At 34.4% G+C, this 14,542-nt stretch overlaps 1 protein-coding gene across 1 annotated transcript in view; it reads right to left on the bottom strand.

Annotated features, from left to right (window-relative positions):
• The window catches only part of LOC134228506 (inositol 1,4,5-triphosphate receptor associated 2-like), a 58,885-nt gene extending 45,328 nt beyond the window's left edge, over positions 1-13,557 (bottom strand). The window contains exons 1-10 of the mRNA XM_062710158.1: positions 13,382-13,557; positions 12,894-13,062; positions 12,044-12,177; positions 9,961-10,037; positions 8,267-8,318; positions 7,311-7,499; positions 6,156-6,252; positions 5,847-5,924; positions 5,197-5,253; positions 3,232-3,291 (exon numbers count right to left, since the gene is read on the bottom strand). Coding sequence (XP_062566142.1) covers positions 3,232-3,291; positions 5,197-5,253; positions 5,847-5,924; positions 6,156-6,252; positions 7,311-7,499; positions 8,267-8,318; positions 9,961-10,037; positions 12,044-12,177; positions 12,894-13,061 — 912 coding nt within the window. The 5' untranslated portion in view covers position 13,062; positions 13,382-13,557. The remainder of the gene's footprint in view (positions 1-3,231; positions 3,292-5,196; positions 5,254-5,846; positions 5,925-6,155; positions 6,253-7,310; positions 7,500-8,266; positions 8,319-9,960; positions 10,038-12,043; positions 12,178-12,893; positions 13,063-13,381) is intronic.
• Between the last annotated feature and the right edge of the window lie 985 nt (positions 13,558-14,542).

A 14,542-nucleotide genomic window follows, 5' to 3' on the forward strand; every position in this document is an offset into this window, starting at 1 on the left:
GTCCTTGAGAAGAAGATTTTTCCTATATATTCCTATGTAAAACTTTGATCGGCCATTTTGGCCCCACCCTACCCCAAGGGGTCATGATTTGAATAAACTTGAATCTACACTATCTAAGGATGATTTCACATGAGTTTTTATCTTTCCTGTCTCAATGGTTCTTGAGAAGAAGATTTTTAAAGATTTTTCCTATATATTCCTATGTAAAACTTTGATCGGCCATTTTGGCCCCTACCTTCCCCCGGGGGTCATGATTTAAAAAAATTAAATCTATACTACTTGAGGATGATTTCACTTGAGTTTCATCTTTCTTGTCTCAATGAATCTTGAGAAGATTTGTAAAGATTTTCCCTATATATTCCTATGCAAAATTTTGATTGGCCATTTTTGCCCCACCCTACCCCTGGGGGTCATGATTTGAACAAACTTGAATCTACACTACCTGAGGATGATTCCACATGAGTTTCATCTTTCCTGGCCCAGTGGTTCTTTAGAAGAAGATTTTTAAAGGTTTTTTCCTATATATTCCTATGTAAAATTTTGATCAGCTATTTTCGCCCCTACCTACCCCCTGGGTCATGATTTGAACAAACTTGAATCTACATTACCTGAGGATGATTCCACTTGAGTTTCATGTTTTCTGGCACAGTGGTCCATGAGAAGAAGATTTTTGAAGAATTTTCCTATATATTCCTAGTATGTAAAACTTTGATCGGCCATTTTGGCCTCATCCTACTCCCGGGGGTCATGATTTGAACAAACTTGAATCTACACTACGTGAGGATGATTCCACATGAGTTTCATCTTTCCTGGCCCAGTGGTTCTTGAGAAGAAGATTTTTAAAGATTTTTCCTATATATTCCTATGTAAAACTTTGATCGGCCATTTTGGCCCCTACCTTCCCCCACGGGTCATGATTTAAAAAAATTAAATCTATACTACTTAAGGATGATTTCACATGAGTTTTATCTTTCCTGTCTCAATAAATCTTGAGAAGAAGATTTGTAAAGATTTTCCCTATATCTTCCTATGCAAAATTTTGATCGGCCATTTTGGCCCCACCCTACCCCTGGGGGTCATGATTTGAACAAACTTGAATCTACACTACCTGAGGATGATTCCACATGAGTTTAATCTTTCCTGGCCCAGTGGTTCTTCAGAAGAAGATTTTTAAAGGTTTTTCCTATATATTCCAAAGTAAAATTTTGATCAGCTTTTTTCGCCCCTACCTACCCCCTGGGTCATGATTTGAACAAACATAAATCTACACTACCTGAGGATGATTCCACTTGAGTTTCATGTTTCCTGGCACAGTGGTTCTTGAGAAGAAGATTTTTTTAAAATGCCATTAATTTTTCTCTAATTCATAATTATCTCCCCTTGGAAAAGGGCCTGGCCCTTCATTTGAACAAATTTGAATCCCCTTCACCCAAGAATACTTTGTGCCAAGTTTGGTTGAAATTGGCCCAGTGGTTCTTGAGAAGATGAAAATGTAAACAAGAGGCCCATGGGCCACATCGCTCACCTGAGCACTGTGGCTAGGCTAGGAAAAAGTAGCAATTGGTTTATTATTGAAAAGTTTAAATCCAAAAATAGTCCCATGACCAAACATGGCTTTGCTATTCTTGAGAAGATGATTTTTAAAGATTTTTCCCATATATTTCTATGTAAAACTTTGGTCGACCATTTTGGCCCCGCCCTACCCCAGGGGGTCTTGATTTGAACAAACTTGAATCTACACTAGCTGAGGATGCTTCCATATAAATATGATCAGTTATGGCTTTGCTATTCTTGAGAAGAAGATTTGTAAAGAATTTTCCTGTATATTTTTATGTAAAACTGTGGTCTGCCATTGTGGCCCTGCCCTACCCCCGGGGGTCATGATTTGAACAAATTTGAATCTACACTAGCTGAGGATACTTCAATCTATAAATATGTTCAATCATGGCTTTTCTATTCTTGAGGAGAAGATTTTTAAAGAATTTTCCTATATATTTCTATGTAAAACTTTGGTCGGCCATTTTGGCCCCGCCCTACCCCCGGGAGTCATGATTTGAACAAATTTGAATCTACACTACCTGAGGTTGCTTTGATATAAATATGACTATTAATGCCTTTGCTATTCTTGAGAAGATTTTTAAAGAATTTTCCTATATATTTCTATGTAAAACTGTGGTCGGCCATTTTGGCCCCGCCCTACCTCCATGGGTCATGATTTGAACAAACTTGAATTTACACTGCCTGGGGATGCTTCCATATAAATATGACCATTCATGCCTTTGCTATTCTTGAGAAGAAGATTTTTAAAGAATTTTCCTATATATTTCTTTGTAAAACTGTGGTCGGCCATTTTCGCCCCGCCCTACCCCCATGGGTCATGATTTGAAAAAACTTGAATCTACACTACCTAAGGATGTTTCCACACAAGTTTTATCTTTCGTGGCAAAGTGGTTCTTGAGAAGAAGATTTTTAAAACATACCACCAAATTTTTATTAATTCCCAATTATCTCCCCTTGAATGAGTGTGTGGCCCTTCATTTGAACAAACTTGAATCCCCTTCACCCAAGGATGCTTTGAGGCAAGTTTGGTTAAAATTGGCCCAGCGGTTCTTGAGAAGAAGTCGAAAATGTGAAAAGTTTACAGACGGACAGACAGACAGCTACACAGACAGACGACGGACAAAATGTGATCAGAAAAGCTCACTTGAGCTTTCAGCTCAGGTGAGCTAAAAAGTTTACGACAACGACTACGACAACAACGACAGACAACGGACAAATTTTGTTTAGAAAAGCTCACTTGAGCCTTCGGCTCAGGTGAGCTGAAAATATGTTTGCTTTTCATAAAAGTAAGCATTACCTATATTTTGAAGTCTTTATTCCCTTTTAAAAATGAAAAAATCAAAACTATCAATTCCAAATTAAATACTGTATACAGGGTTATTTTCACCCCGTCTTATTTTCGCCCTTTCACACTTGCAAACAATTTTGCCCTGTTTTAAATTCGCCCAGTCATAGTTTTGTTTTAGAAATTATACCGTATTCTTTGAATTCGCCCCATTTTAAATTCGCCCAAATGAGAGTAGGGCGAAAGGGGCAAAAATAAAATGGAGGCGAAAAATTCCCTGTATACAGTATATTTTATTTCCACTTGTATTTCATTATATTAGCATCGACCACTTTTTGTCAGAATATACTTTTTATTAACCCCAAATAAGATAAAATCCCAATTACCTGAACAGTGTTTGACAAATACAGCAGCTGGTTCTGTTGATTCTTCAGCTCCTCAAACCTCTAAAAAAATTAAAAAACAGTGATTTCATATTTTTAAACATAATACTGTATGTGTATTTAAAATAGCGGGCTTCATATTTTAGCACCTTTAACGCAGACATCAATGCACTGCAGACATCTAATTCATGAATACCGCCAAGAGATAAATTATAAGTAGAAAATATGGCACAAACTTGTCTGGCGCTAATTTATGATTATGCCAACAACTCCAAATCCACTGACCGTGCTACATTTTGAAACCGCTAAATTATGTAGCATACAGTATATCATTTTTTTTAAGGGAAGAGTTATTGCCTATAATGTATCATCTTTGTCTCAGCAAGATCACAAAAGCTGGTGACTGTAATTCTCTTTCAAAGTAAAATAGAAGAAATTCAACATATAATAAAACTATATTAACAATTTAATTAAAATCAAAGCAATAATTAAATTTTTTAGTCAAGTTTTCCAATGTAGAGTAATAATGTTTCTATATACGGTACAAGATAACAAAGTTGACTTCCTTGGTTGGGGAAGAAAACTTCTTTAATCATTAATTATTATCAAGTAATGAATACATATGTGTACCTCTTATAATCGTTAACTCAATAACTGTGTATGACTATATAACTACAATATACTTCAAAATAAATCTACTGAGTTTCCAAGTTTTTCTTCAGAAAGCATGCATACAGTGAAAGAAGGTTAACTCTATAATTAACTTAAAAGGCCCAAAAACCTTAGTCACCCTTAGAAGCAAAACAAAACACTATTCAGAACTCATACATGTGTAAAATTAACAAAATTAAATTCATTAATGAGTATTTCCATTTCTAATTTTTTTTCTCTGTGATAACTCCTTAAAAATTAGTGGAGATTGTTTCTTGATATTTCTACCAGAATGTAAATTAAGCAAATCGATAGGGGCTAAGGAAGCCAAATATGCATGAAAATCTCGAGCAGCCATCTTTGTGTTTGATGTCAGTGGGTGGGGACTATTGAAATTGGCATAGGTGTATGTTCCCATGTAATTAAAATCTATTACTCTACATTTTTAAAATCTAAATCTACAATTTTCAAAATGAAATGGAAATATAAGTAATCACTGTCTAGTTAGTATAGCATGCTAGGGACATCAACGGCAGTGGGAAACACGGGATAATTTATGCATTAAGGGCTTGCCCATTATGCAAATTATCCCACATTTCCCAGTATCGTTGATGCCCTAGCATACTTATAATACTTGACTAGACAGTTATTCCTTAAATTTATTATATACCTAATGTGTATCACCCAATTTTACAGTTGAATTTACACTATCACGTGACGTCGTGATCCGACTTTCCGGATCATCAACATGTTGTTTTTTTTTAATCCATATCACCACATTCTGAAACTGATGACGTAGTACGCAGAAATATGACGTTATTTTCTTGCGCGTTAAAAAGTCCCTTGTAATTATGCTTTGTTTTATGAATAAATGTTATATATAGTTTTCTTTTGCTATATTTTGTGACATGAGGGGGTATATAATAAATTTATCATTATAACAGTAATTTTACAGTTGACAGGTGCGGATCATCAGATCAAACTCGACGCTTCGCGTCTCGTTAGATCTGATGATCCACGCCTGTCAACTTGACGTGATACGACCCTTCGGATCAAGTTACTGTTATAATAATATATATATATATGTTGCTCCAAGCAAACAAAATATGATGGTCAAGGATTTATGAACAAAATATTTTTATGCACTTCAGTCACAATCAGAAAGCAGCTCAATTGACTTGCCTGCTCTTGTCAGTGCTATTACACTCTGGTTTGTCAATTTCACCATAAAGACTAAACATTACAGTTGTAGCATACAACTCATTACATTAAACAGTTCTTCATAATTTTACAATTTTACATTTTTTTATACATTACCTCAGAGAGTTGAATTTCTTGTGCTCTTTTTACCTCTGTCATCTGCTCTATCTTGTGCTAAACATTAAAAAAAAACATTAATAATTATATTTTCATTCATCATATTATATAACATCTACCCCAGACAATTTCAGCTGTAAACAAAATTAATATTACCATCTTTAATTTAAATTTATTTGTGTGACATTTCAGTCGATTGCTGAAATTCTGCCAACACATGCTTACTTAATACCCATTAAATTGTTGGTTTTTCCTACTGAAAAGAGAGACCAATGGGCCACAATTCTCACCTGAGTCATTTTGCCAAGGCAGATGTTTTCCCTTGGCAGACTTTTCCCCTTATGTGTTTTACACTTATTCCTAATATACAATTATTATATACATTCATTGCATGATAATTAGGGAAATATGTAGAGTTAGGCAGCCAAGAAAAATCATATTCCCCAAAGGCTTCGCCTGAAACTTCACTACATATAAATATGATTGACCACTGAAGAGAAAATGAGGGTGAATTTTTTTTCAGGATTGGTCTCCACATTACCAACATTTTATTTTTTTTTTTAAAATACTATAAAATGTGGATTTCAGGCTACCTTTAAATGGATGTGTGCCAGCCAGAGAACCATAATTTTACTTATTTAGCCTTATACCTCATATTCAATGATATTTGCCTCCTGCTCTTTGTTGCTCGTCTTTAAACGATCTAAATCACCTGTAAGACCAGCTATCTGTTTAAAAAAAAATAATATTCAGAGATCTAAATCCACACACACAACTAAACAAAAAAAACTTATTCCAATGTTCTGATTTTTTACCATTCTGTTTAAAAGTAAGCTTGAAATATCTTTTTATTTGGTCATATTTGTTTTTCCAGTTTAAGACAAGAAACAGATTATGTTTCACGAGTGCTAATATTAATTTATACAAATCTCATACATGTACATTAATTCTCAACTGACCTGGAAGTGAAGTTCCTGTTTTTGGTCCTGAAGTCTCAAAATAAGCTCCTCGTTTTCGTTGTCCTGCTGTTGTTTCAACTGTATGGCTTCCTGTAAACTACAGACAGAGAATTCATCAGTGACAAGGCATTGTTTATAAAATCTGCTTATTAAGTATTTGTTTTTACCTATTAGTTTACCTGTATCTTGAAATCATTACAGAGATAAATGTATATTTTACAAATAACACATTATTATCCTATACAATGACCAGTAATGACAGACTTTGTAAAAAAAAATGAAAAGACTTTGTAAAATAATGAAAAGAAAATCGATTGATATTTTTCTTAACTAAAGCACATTTTACATTGTTCATGTATCAGTTGATGATTGGAAAGAAAGAGTTCTAAACACTGTGTAAATATTAGTAAAAGAGTGATAATTAAATTCATTTAATACTATATTGTGTAAATATGTGGCGAAAAAGATTTAATACCATTCATCCTTCAGGCTAATCAAATGATTGTAAAGGCCGGATTTTAAAACTGATTTTAAACCAATTCTGATTCTTTAATAAAATTATTGAATGGCTGACCATTTAGAACAATTCAATTGTAATTCATTTTGTTCAAAACAGAATTGATATTTAGGATGAAACCATTTAAACCAAGGTCCCATATCGCAGTAGGTATACCAGCATGAAAAACACTGTTTTCTCAACGCCTTCTACCCCCAAGTGGTGGCGATTCAATATTGGTGAAAAACGATGTGTGGGTCTATGTGTCTGTTTGGGGGAGGGGGGGGGGGGGGGGGGCATGGATGATAAAGAAAGGGAAGAATGGAATTAGGAACTTTGGAGGAAGAAAATAGAAGTAGGAACAGGAAATGAGAGACAGAGCAAGAAAATATCCCTGTTTACTACTTGACTTTCTTGACCAGGCTGTCATTACTCTCTGTTAAGTCTCCTCTTGACTGTAGATCTGCTGCTGTAGTGTGGTGTTTGGGAGGGGGGTGGGGGGTGAGGTGTGTGTGTGGGGGGAAGGTTACTTACTACTTTACCTTCCTGACTAGGCTGTCATTACTGACAGACTGTAGATCTGCTGCTGTAGTGTGGTGTTGGGGGGGGGGGGGGGGGTAGGTTGAGGTGTGTGTGTGTGGGGGGGGGGGGTTAATTACAAATTGACTTTCCTGACCAGGCTGTCATTAGTGGCGTTACTCTGGGTCAGGTTTTCCTCCTGACTGTAGATCTGTTGCTGAAGTGTGGTGTTCTCCTCTGTTAATTTACTGTTCTGGAACTGAAGCTCGTGGATCTTGTCCAGGTATTGTTGTACCTCCTCAGGAGGGGCACTCATCTGGTGAACTCCACTACAACAGTACAGTAAAGACAGTACAGTTCAAATGAAGTTAACAAAGTAAACAAACTAAAAACAGTACAGTAATCACAGTACAGTTAATATGGTACAGTAAACACAGTTAAGTATACACTGTACAGTTAAAACAAAAGTGAAGAAGATTACAGTTTCAACTTGTGATCAATCTTTTGAATACATTCAAGAGAAAAAGCATACAATAAAGACTCCTGATACTCTTAGAGCTTTCTCCTGCCAAATGACATCCAAGTTCTCCGTGAGAAAGCGTGTTTGTCAATTAATACAGTCAAATAAATGTACATGTACTTATTCAACATAATAACTATCCTTTTTCAAACAACAATGAAATCAAAACCAATCAAAGACTTAAATTTAAGGCCAAAAAAAAATTATAGTTTGTTTGGACTTGCCTCCAGCCTCATTGAAATGCCTCCTCCTGAAAAAATTTTATTGACCAAAAGTAGGAAGAATTTTTTTTATTTAATGAATTTATTTGCTGATTACATGTATCACATGCACCATACAAAACACTGAAATATAGTGTCAGATCTATGTAAAATTAGTTTTCTTTTGTTGATTGTAGATACTTTTTTTGAATGTCAGAAAATATATTTACTGTTTACTGAGATTTTTATCATAAAATATAATATTTATCTTCAATTATAAAAAAATAATAATTTCCCTCCCTCCTATGTCTGACACCCTTCGGGCTGCAATTCCAAACAAACATTATTTTAAGGGTGGCCTAAGTTAGAAGCTCACAATTTCTCATCCTGTCTGGAATATGATCCTAGGTCTGAACTTCCTGCTGGATCTGCCAAAAGAGAATTCAAATGTTTATCTTACACAGTGCATGTACAGATTCATAACTTGACTAATGACTACATGTGGAAAAAAAAAAACAAAGATGATGGCACTAAACTTGGTATGAGTAGGACATTAAAGATCCCCATACAAGCCTTTGAGAAATATATATTATTATAACAGTAACTTGATCCGAAGGGTCGTATCACGTCGAGTTGACAGGCACATATCATCAGATCTAACGAGACACGAAGCGTTGAGTTTGATCTGATGATCCTAGCCTGTCAACGAGTCGTGATGCGGCTCTTTGGATCAAGTTACCGTTATAATGATAAATTTATTATATACCCCCTTATAACTAGCAAAATAAAACTTAAGAGATCAATTGTATATATATCCATAAAACAAAGCATAATAACAAGGGACGTTTTAATCCCCAAGAAAAACCAGAAGTCTCTGTCGAGACTGAAGCTCTACTGGTTTGTACTTATAGCAAAGGAAGAGAAAAGTAGAAACTTTTCAACAGCAATAAATAGAATAATGATCCTTAATTAAGTCTCTTTATGTTCTTAGTGCAGTCTACTTGCATGCCACATTTATATTATAATCAGTCTAAAATTGTCTTTGGAGTAGCATTTTGAAAGAATTTCACAGAAATTTCTATTTTTAGTAACCATGGCAACACCGTTCATCGAAATCAAAAAACGATACACAGAATTATGTATCTTATTGTAGTCTACTTGTGTGCCAAGTTATATTGAAATCAGACCAAAACTGTAGAAGGAGTAGCATTTTGAAGAATTTCACAGAAATTTCTATTTTTAGTAACCACGGCAACACCATTCATCAAAATCAAAAACCGATACACAGAATTATGTATCTTAGTGTAGACTACTTGTTTGCCAAGTTATATTGAAATCAGACCAAAACTGTAGGAAGAATAGCATTTTGAAAGAATTCATAGAAATTTCTATTTTTAGTAATCACGGCAACACCGTTCATCGAAATCAAAAACTGATACACAGAATTGTGTATCTTAGTGTAGTCTCCTTGTGTGTCAAGTTATATTGAAATCAGACCAAAACTGTAGGAGGAGTAGCATTTTGAAAAATTGTTTACAGACAGACAGACGGACAGACAGACAGACAGATGGACGGACGACGGACGCATTACTATCGCATAAGCTCTTCTGGTCTCTGACCAGTAGAGCTAATAACGTCATGTTTCTGCATACTACGTCACAGTTTTAAAGACGGTGGCGATATTGATTCAGAAAACCACAGTATGGTTATCAGGAAAGTCGGATTATGACTTCAAGTGATAGCGTAAAAACAACAGTAAAATTGAGTGTCAGATACATGTTAGGTATATAATAAATATGATTACTGAATACTTTTTGACTGATAAACTAAGTAGCCAATCAGTTGTTTGATCCTGCTTATTTAGAAATGAATTACCGTATATACTCGCCCATAAGTCGGATTTTTGGGAGTTAATTTCTGGTCCAAATCTCTATGTTCGACTTATAGGCGAGCTATGAAATGAATGTTATATAAGCTTATAAAATAAACCGACTTATAGACGGACCGACTTATAGGCGAGTATATACGGTACTGTACTTCTTGGATAGGGAAGACAGTGATAATACTCACCTTTGACTGAGCTTGATTGTGAGGACACTCGATTAGATGAGTCTGAGAGGAAATCTTCATACTCAGAGCCTCCATCACTACAATAAATGTACATTTACAATTAACTATCAATAGATCTACATAATACATTCTGTAAACCTGGTTCTGCAAATGTTTATAATTTTTATAAAGCAATAAGCCGTCTGTCTGTCCTTTAATGGAAGAAAACAAGTTTTGGTGAGAACAAATCAAGAATCACACAAGGTATTGCAACAGACTACTACATTATCCTAACTATATCACATAACCTCAATCTTTAATACAAGCCTAGGGTGCCTGAAAGATGGACTTCTAAGAAAATCCCACCCACAAAAACAAAGATTTAAGGACGGATCACCTGATCGACTTGCTGGATTTACTGGACGTAGTGGTAGTACTAGTGGTACTAACAGTACTAGTGCTACTCATCATTGACGGTAGTCGTACTACAAACGAGTCAGTCAGACTGGATTGAAACTGACTCTTCTTACGACTCTGTAGTGAAAACAAACGAAATTTCTGTCTTCTCTGATTAGCATCCATTGTTAATTGAATCGATGCACAGAATTATCACATTCAAATTCAACGTTGAAAAAGTAATACAGATATTCCGGGGTAGAGATTTCACCAATTTCAAACGCAAAATAACCTTTTTATTCACTCCACTGTTAAGTGTTCAGCCACAGTAATTATAGATCTATGAACATCTTAAAGGCACTGGTAAATAATAAAATCTTGAGACATGTCTCTTCGATTTTGTTTTTAAAGTATACAAGCAAAAAATTGAATCATCATCACACTTTCAAAATAAATACTATGGCATGTGATAATTTATATTACTTTAAAAAGGTCACATTTTCATCACAGTTATTCAGAAAGTGTTAATGAATCTCACACACTCTGCTTATATATATATATATATATATATGTCTACCAACAAATTATTAAATTTTCCAAATTAATTTTCCTTGATTATGATGCTCTAAAGGTAGGCATTATACACAATTATTGGTTACGGTTTCAGAGTTTCACAGTTCTTTTTTCACAAAAATAAGTGTTATTGTTAAATTGCACACAACTCCATCTCCTTTTAATAATGTCAATGTTTGTACATTCCATATTTCTATGACTACTGAAACATGCACATTGATGTAGACCTGTTATAAACGGAAGCTTAGACAAGTGGCTTGAATAATTAATACACACTATCAATTTCATCAATAAAATGTGTGTGTTTATTAGCTTAACTAGAAGACTAGATCAAAACTTACAACCTGTCGTTGTTTATCTTGCTCAGTTTTCAGACCTTACAGTTATCAATTCTTAGGTTAACTTGTACACCTGTATTTTTTAATGGAAAACATCTTTTACTCTCTCTCTCTTCATATTAAAGATTACAATAATCAAATATTTTTATGTCACTGTAAAATTAACTTTATCTCATGAATATAAAAATTTGATAGCATACATATAAGGAGGCTTTTAGTTTTAAAGAGGACTTGAGATCTTGTGCAATGCCAGCTAGTCTTCAATTATTAAATGTGCAAAATAGTCCTGAAATGCCAAATCCAAGGTACAGACAACTAATTGGGATGTTAACTGCATAATTTTTAAAAAATAAAAAAACTTTCCAAATCTAACATGGATCAAGTTGATCTGCTATATTTTCCTTAAAATGCCAAATTTTCATTAACCCAATTCTTTTTTCTAAGACTTAAACATCCAGTTAAGTTGTCCAAAGTTGTCAAAATGCAGGCTTTCACAAGAAGTGTAATGTAAAGGTGTTAATAGTTGTCTTGTAATATTACAAAAGGCCAGTATATATTATACATTTATAGCATAATAGTGAGGGAAATATAAAGACTTATTCAGCCAGGAAAAATCATATTCCCTGAGCACTTCGCATTTTCGGTCAAACATTCATATGATTACTTTTTAGTTTTAGAAGTTTGGCTGTAGCATAAATTTCATCAGAAATATTTTAAAACATACAGTTGCAATAGCAACTTGATCAGAATGAGAGAGAGAGAGAGAGAAAGAGAGAGAGACCTCAACCCTGTTTGACCTTGACTCCCGTGATCCGTTCTGTAGCTGTCTGATCCACTGCCACATGATCTGTCTGTACTGCTCCAGGGTCAGGCGGGGGTTATTTCCCCCTGGGTCCGCCAGCCTCACGAGGATTGATAAATCTTCTTCATTCTATCAACAAGAGCAAAAATTAAACTGCCTTGTGAAATTTTTATGATTGTGTAAATTCAAACTACGAAGGGGTCTGATAAACTTTCTTTTTTTAAGTGTAGTGAACAGGTTGTTGTTCTTTGACCCTTGGCTAATGTAATTTATTCAAACAAAGGATTCTATATGTAAATAAAATGCATCCCTCTTGCATGCTTAATCCAGGGGGATTTTAATGTAAGCTGGAATTATGCAGTGCTACAAAAAATAAAATAAAAATTAACATTTACAAATAAAGAAACCTTTTGCCTCCTAACTTAAAAGTTGTTGACAGGAGACACATAAACTTGTAGAAGCTAGTTTTTTTCTGTATGTGTGTTTTTTTGTTTTTTTTTGGGGGGGGGGGGCACACACTGTTTTATATATGCCAAGGAAGTAGTACTCTAATAGAAAATGCAGTTTAATTCGTCCTGCAATCAACATTTTTCAGAGACATTACAAAAAGCGCTGAAAGAAAATTTTTTTTATGCACACTGTTTTACAAATGTCAAAGAAGTAACTAGTACTCTATCTAAAGAAATTGCTATCTTTCCAGTGGCGGATTTAAGGGGGGCGCACCTGGCGCGCGCCCCCCTAAAATTGTCAAAGTTAGCGTAAATCAAATATGTTTACTTGCTGCCCCCCCCCCAACTCCAAATCCTGGATCCGCACCTGCTTTCCTTAAATATTTTTCAACCTACTTCACCAAAGCTGGTATGGATTCTCAGATACTCGATGATGCTTGACACTGGGACTAATCCGGACTCCTCCACGTCACTGGTCCGGAACAGAATATCCACGTGGTCTCTAATGTCCTGCTCCGTAAATCCTGATTCATCCGACGAAAATAGCTCATCATCTACATCCATTCTAAGGAATAGCAACAGCTTATATCAAAATTTACAATCTATAGATTAAGTTTACATTGATCAAATTTTTATAAGGCTTATGATGAGTTTATAACATGTTTTTTGTTTTTATTTAATTTTTTAGATTTCCAGGGTTTTTTTCTATAAAGCAAATAAAGCTGCAATAGGAATGATAAAAACACATACCTTTCTTTAGAATAATTGAATAATTTTCCTTATGTGCAAATGCCTTCAAATTAGAGAATGAATTTGAGTTTTACGATAGATCAGTACAGAGGACTGAGATCGTGTTTACATCTTTACAGATTTGTGTACTTTACCTTCGGGTTGATGGGTAGAATACTGAAACATCTACATTCTCTTTGAATTATACTTAAGTTGCTAAACCTCCATACTAGGAATGAATATGAGTGCTGCTTTAAACATTAAATTCAATGAAAAAAGGAATCAACTTTGATGTTCAACGCAGACGACCTCGTATTTCGCGCTCCGTGTCAGCGACCTCATGAAGGCCGATCCCGATTCAATTTTTTCCATTATTGAGGATTTTAAAAGAAAAATACTTGCATATGGTTCCTTTTAAAAAGTTCAAGTACCCCCCTCCAACCTGAAAATGATGTTTTGCCATAAACCCGATACCCCCCCCCCCCCTAACAAAAATCTTTAAAAATTAAATCACATTTATTTTTTTAATTTGATTGTGATTTAGTTTTTAAAAGATTTTTTTGTACTTAACATTTGTATATTTGTTCTTTTTAAAAGTTCAACTATTCCCCACCAATCAGAAAATGGTGTTTTGCCAGAAACCTACCCCAATCTTTAAAAATTAAGTCGTATAGAATTATTTTTTTTAATGTGATACACATTAGAATTCTCATTGAAATTTTTGAAGATTCATTGGTACTCAACATCAACCCTTCTTTTTCTATGGCTAGTAATTGAGTACAATAATTTATATTTTTATTATAGGAATTCTCGAAAATAGAAACGAAATTTATTGAAATTTATTTCACTCTATATTGAAGAGAGAGAGAGAGAGACTTACCATTATCATTCATTTATAGCATCTGCTCCGTTCTTCTGATCTGTTAATTGTTCTTCTTGTACATCTAACAAATCATTGATGTAACAATAATCTTCATTCCCTGGACATCATTTTAAATGTATTTGATTTAAGTGTCAGCTATTGTGATATGAGTTTTGACGAGAGAGATAGAAACAAGTCCTGATCGATAGCTTTTCGATTTACGGACGATAATACTCAGTACATTGAGATCGTTACCTGAAGTGTGTTTTTTTTAAGTTTCCCAATGAATATATTTATTGATTCTGAGATTTAAAAAAAAGACTGGATTTCTGTATAACATGTATTTAATATGAAGAGATCAATTGTGTTGTAATGTTATAAAGCTTATACTGTCTATAAGAGTTTATAATGTTGATATGATATACGAGTATGTATACATATTCTAGATACAGAA

Source organism: Saccostrea cucullata, unplaced genomic scaffold (genome assembly GCF_032062105.1).
Source record: "Saccostrea cucullata isolate Sc308-1 unplaced genomic scaffold, CSIRO_AGI_Scuc_v1 ctg76, whole genome shotgun sequence".
In the NCBI taxonomy this organism is placed as follows: Eukaryota; Metazoa; Mollusca; class Bivalvia; order Ostreida; family Ostreidae; genus Saccostrea; species Saccostrea cuccullata.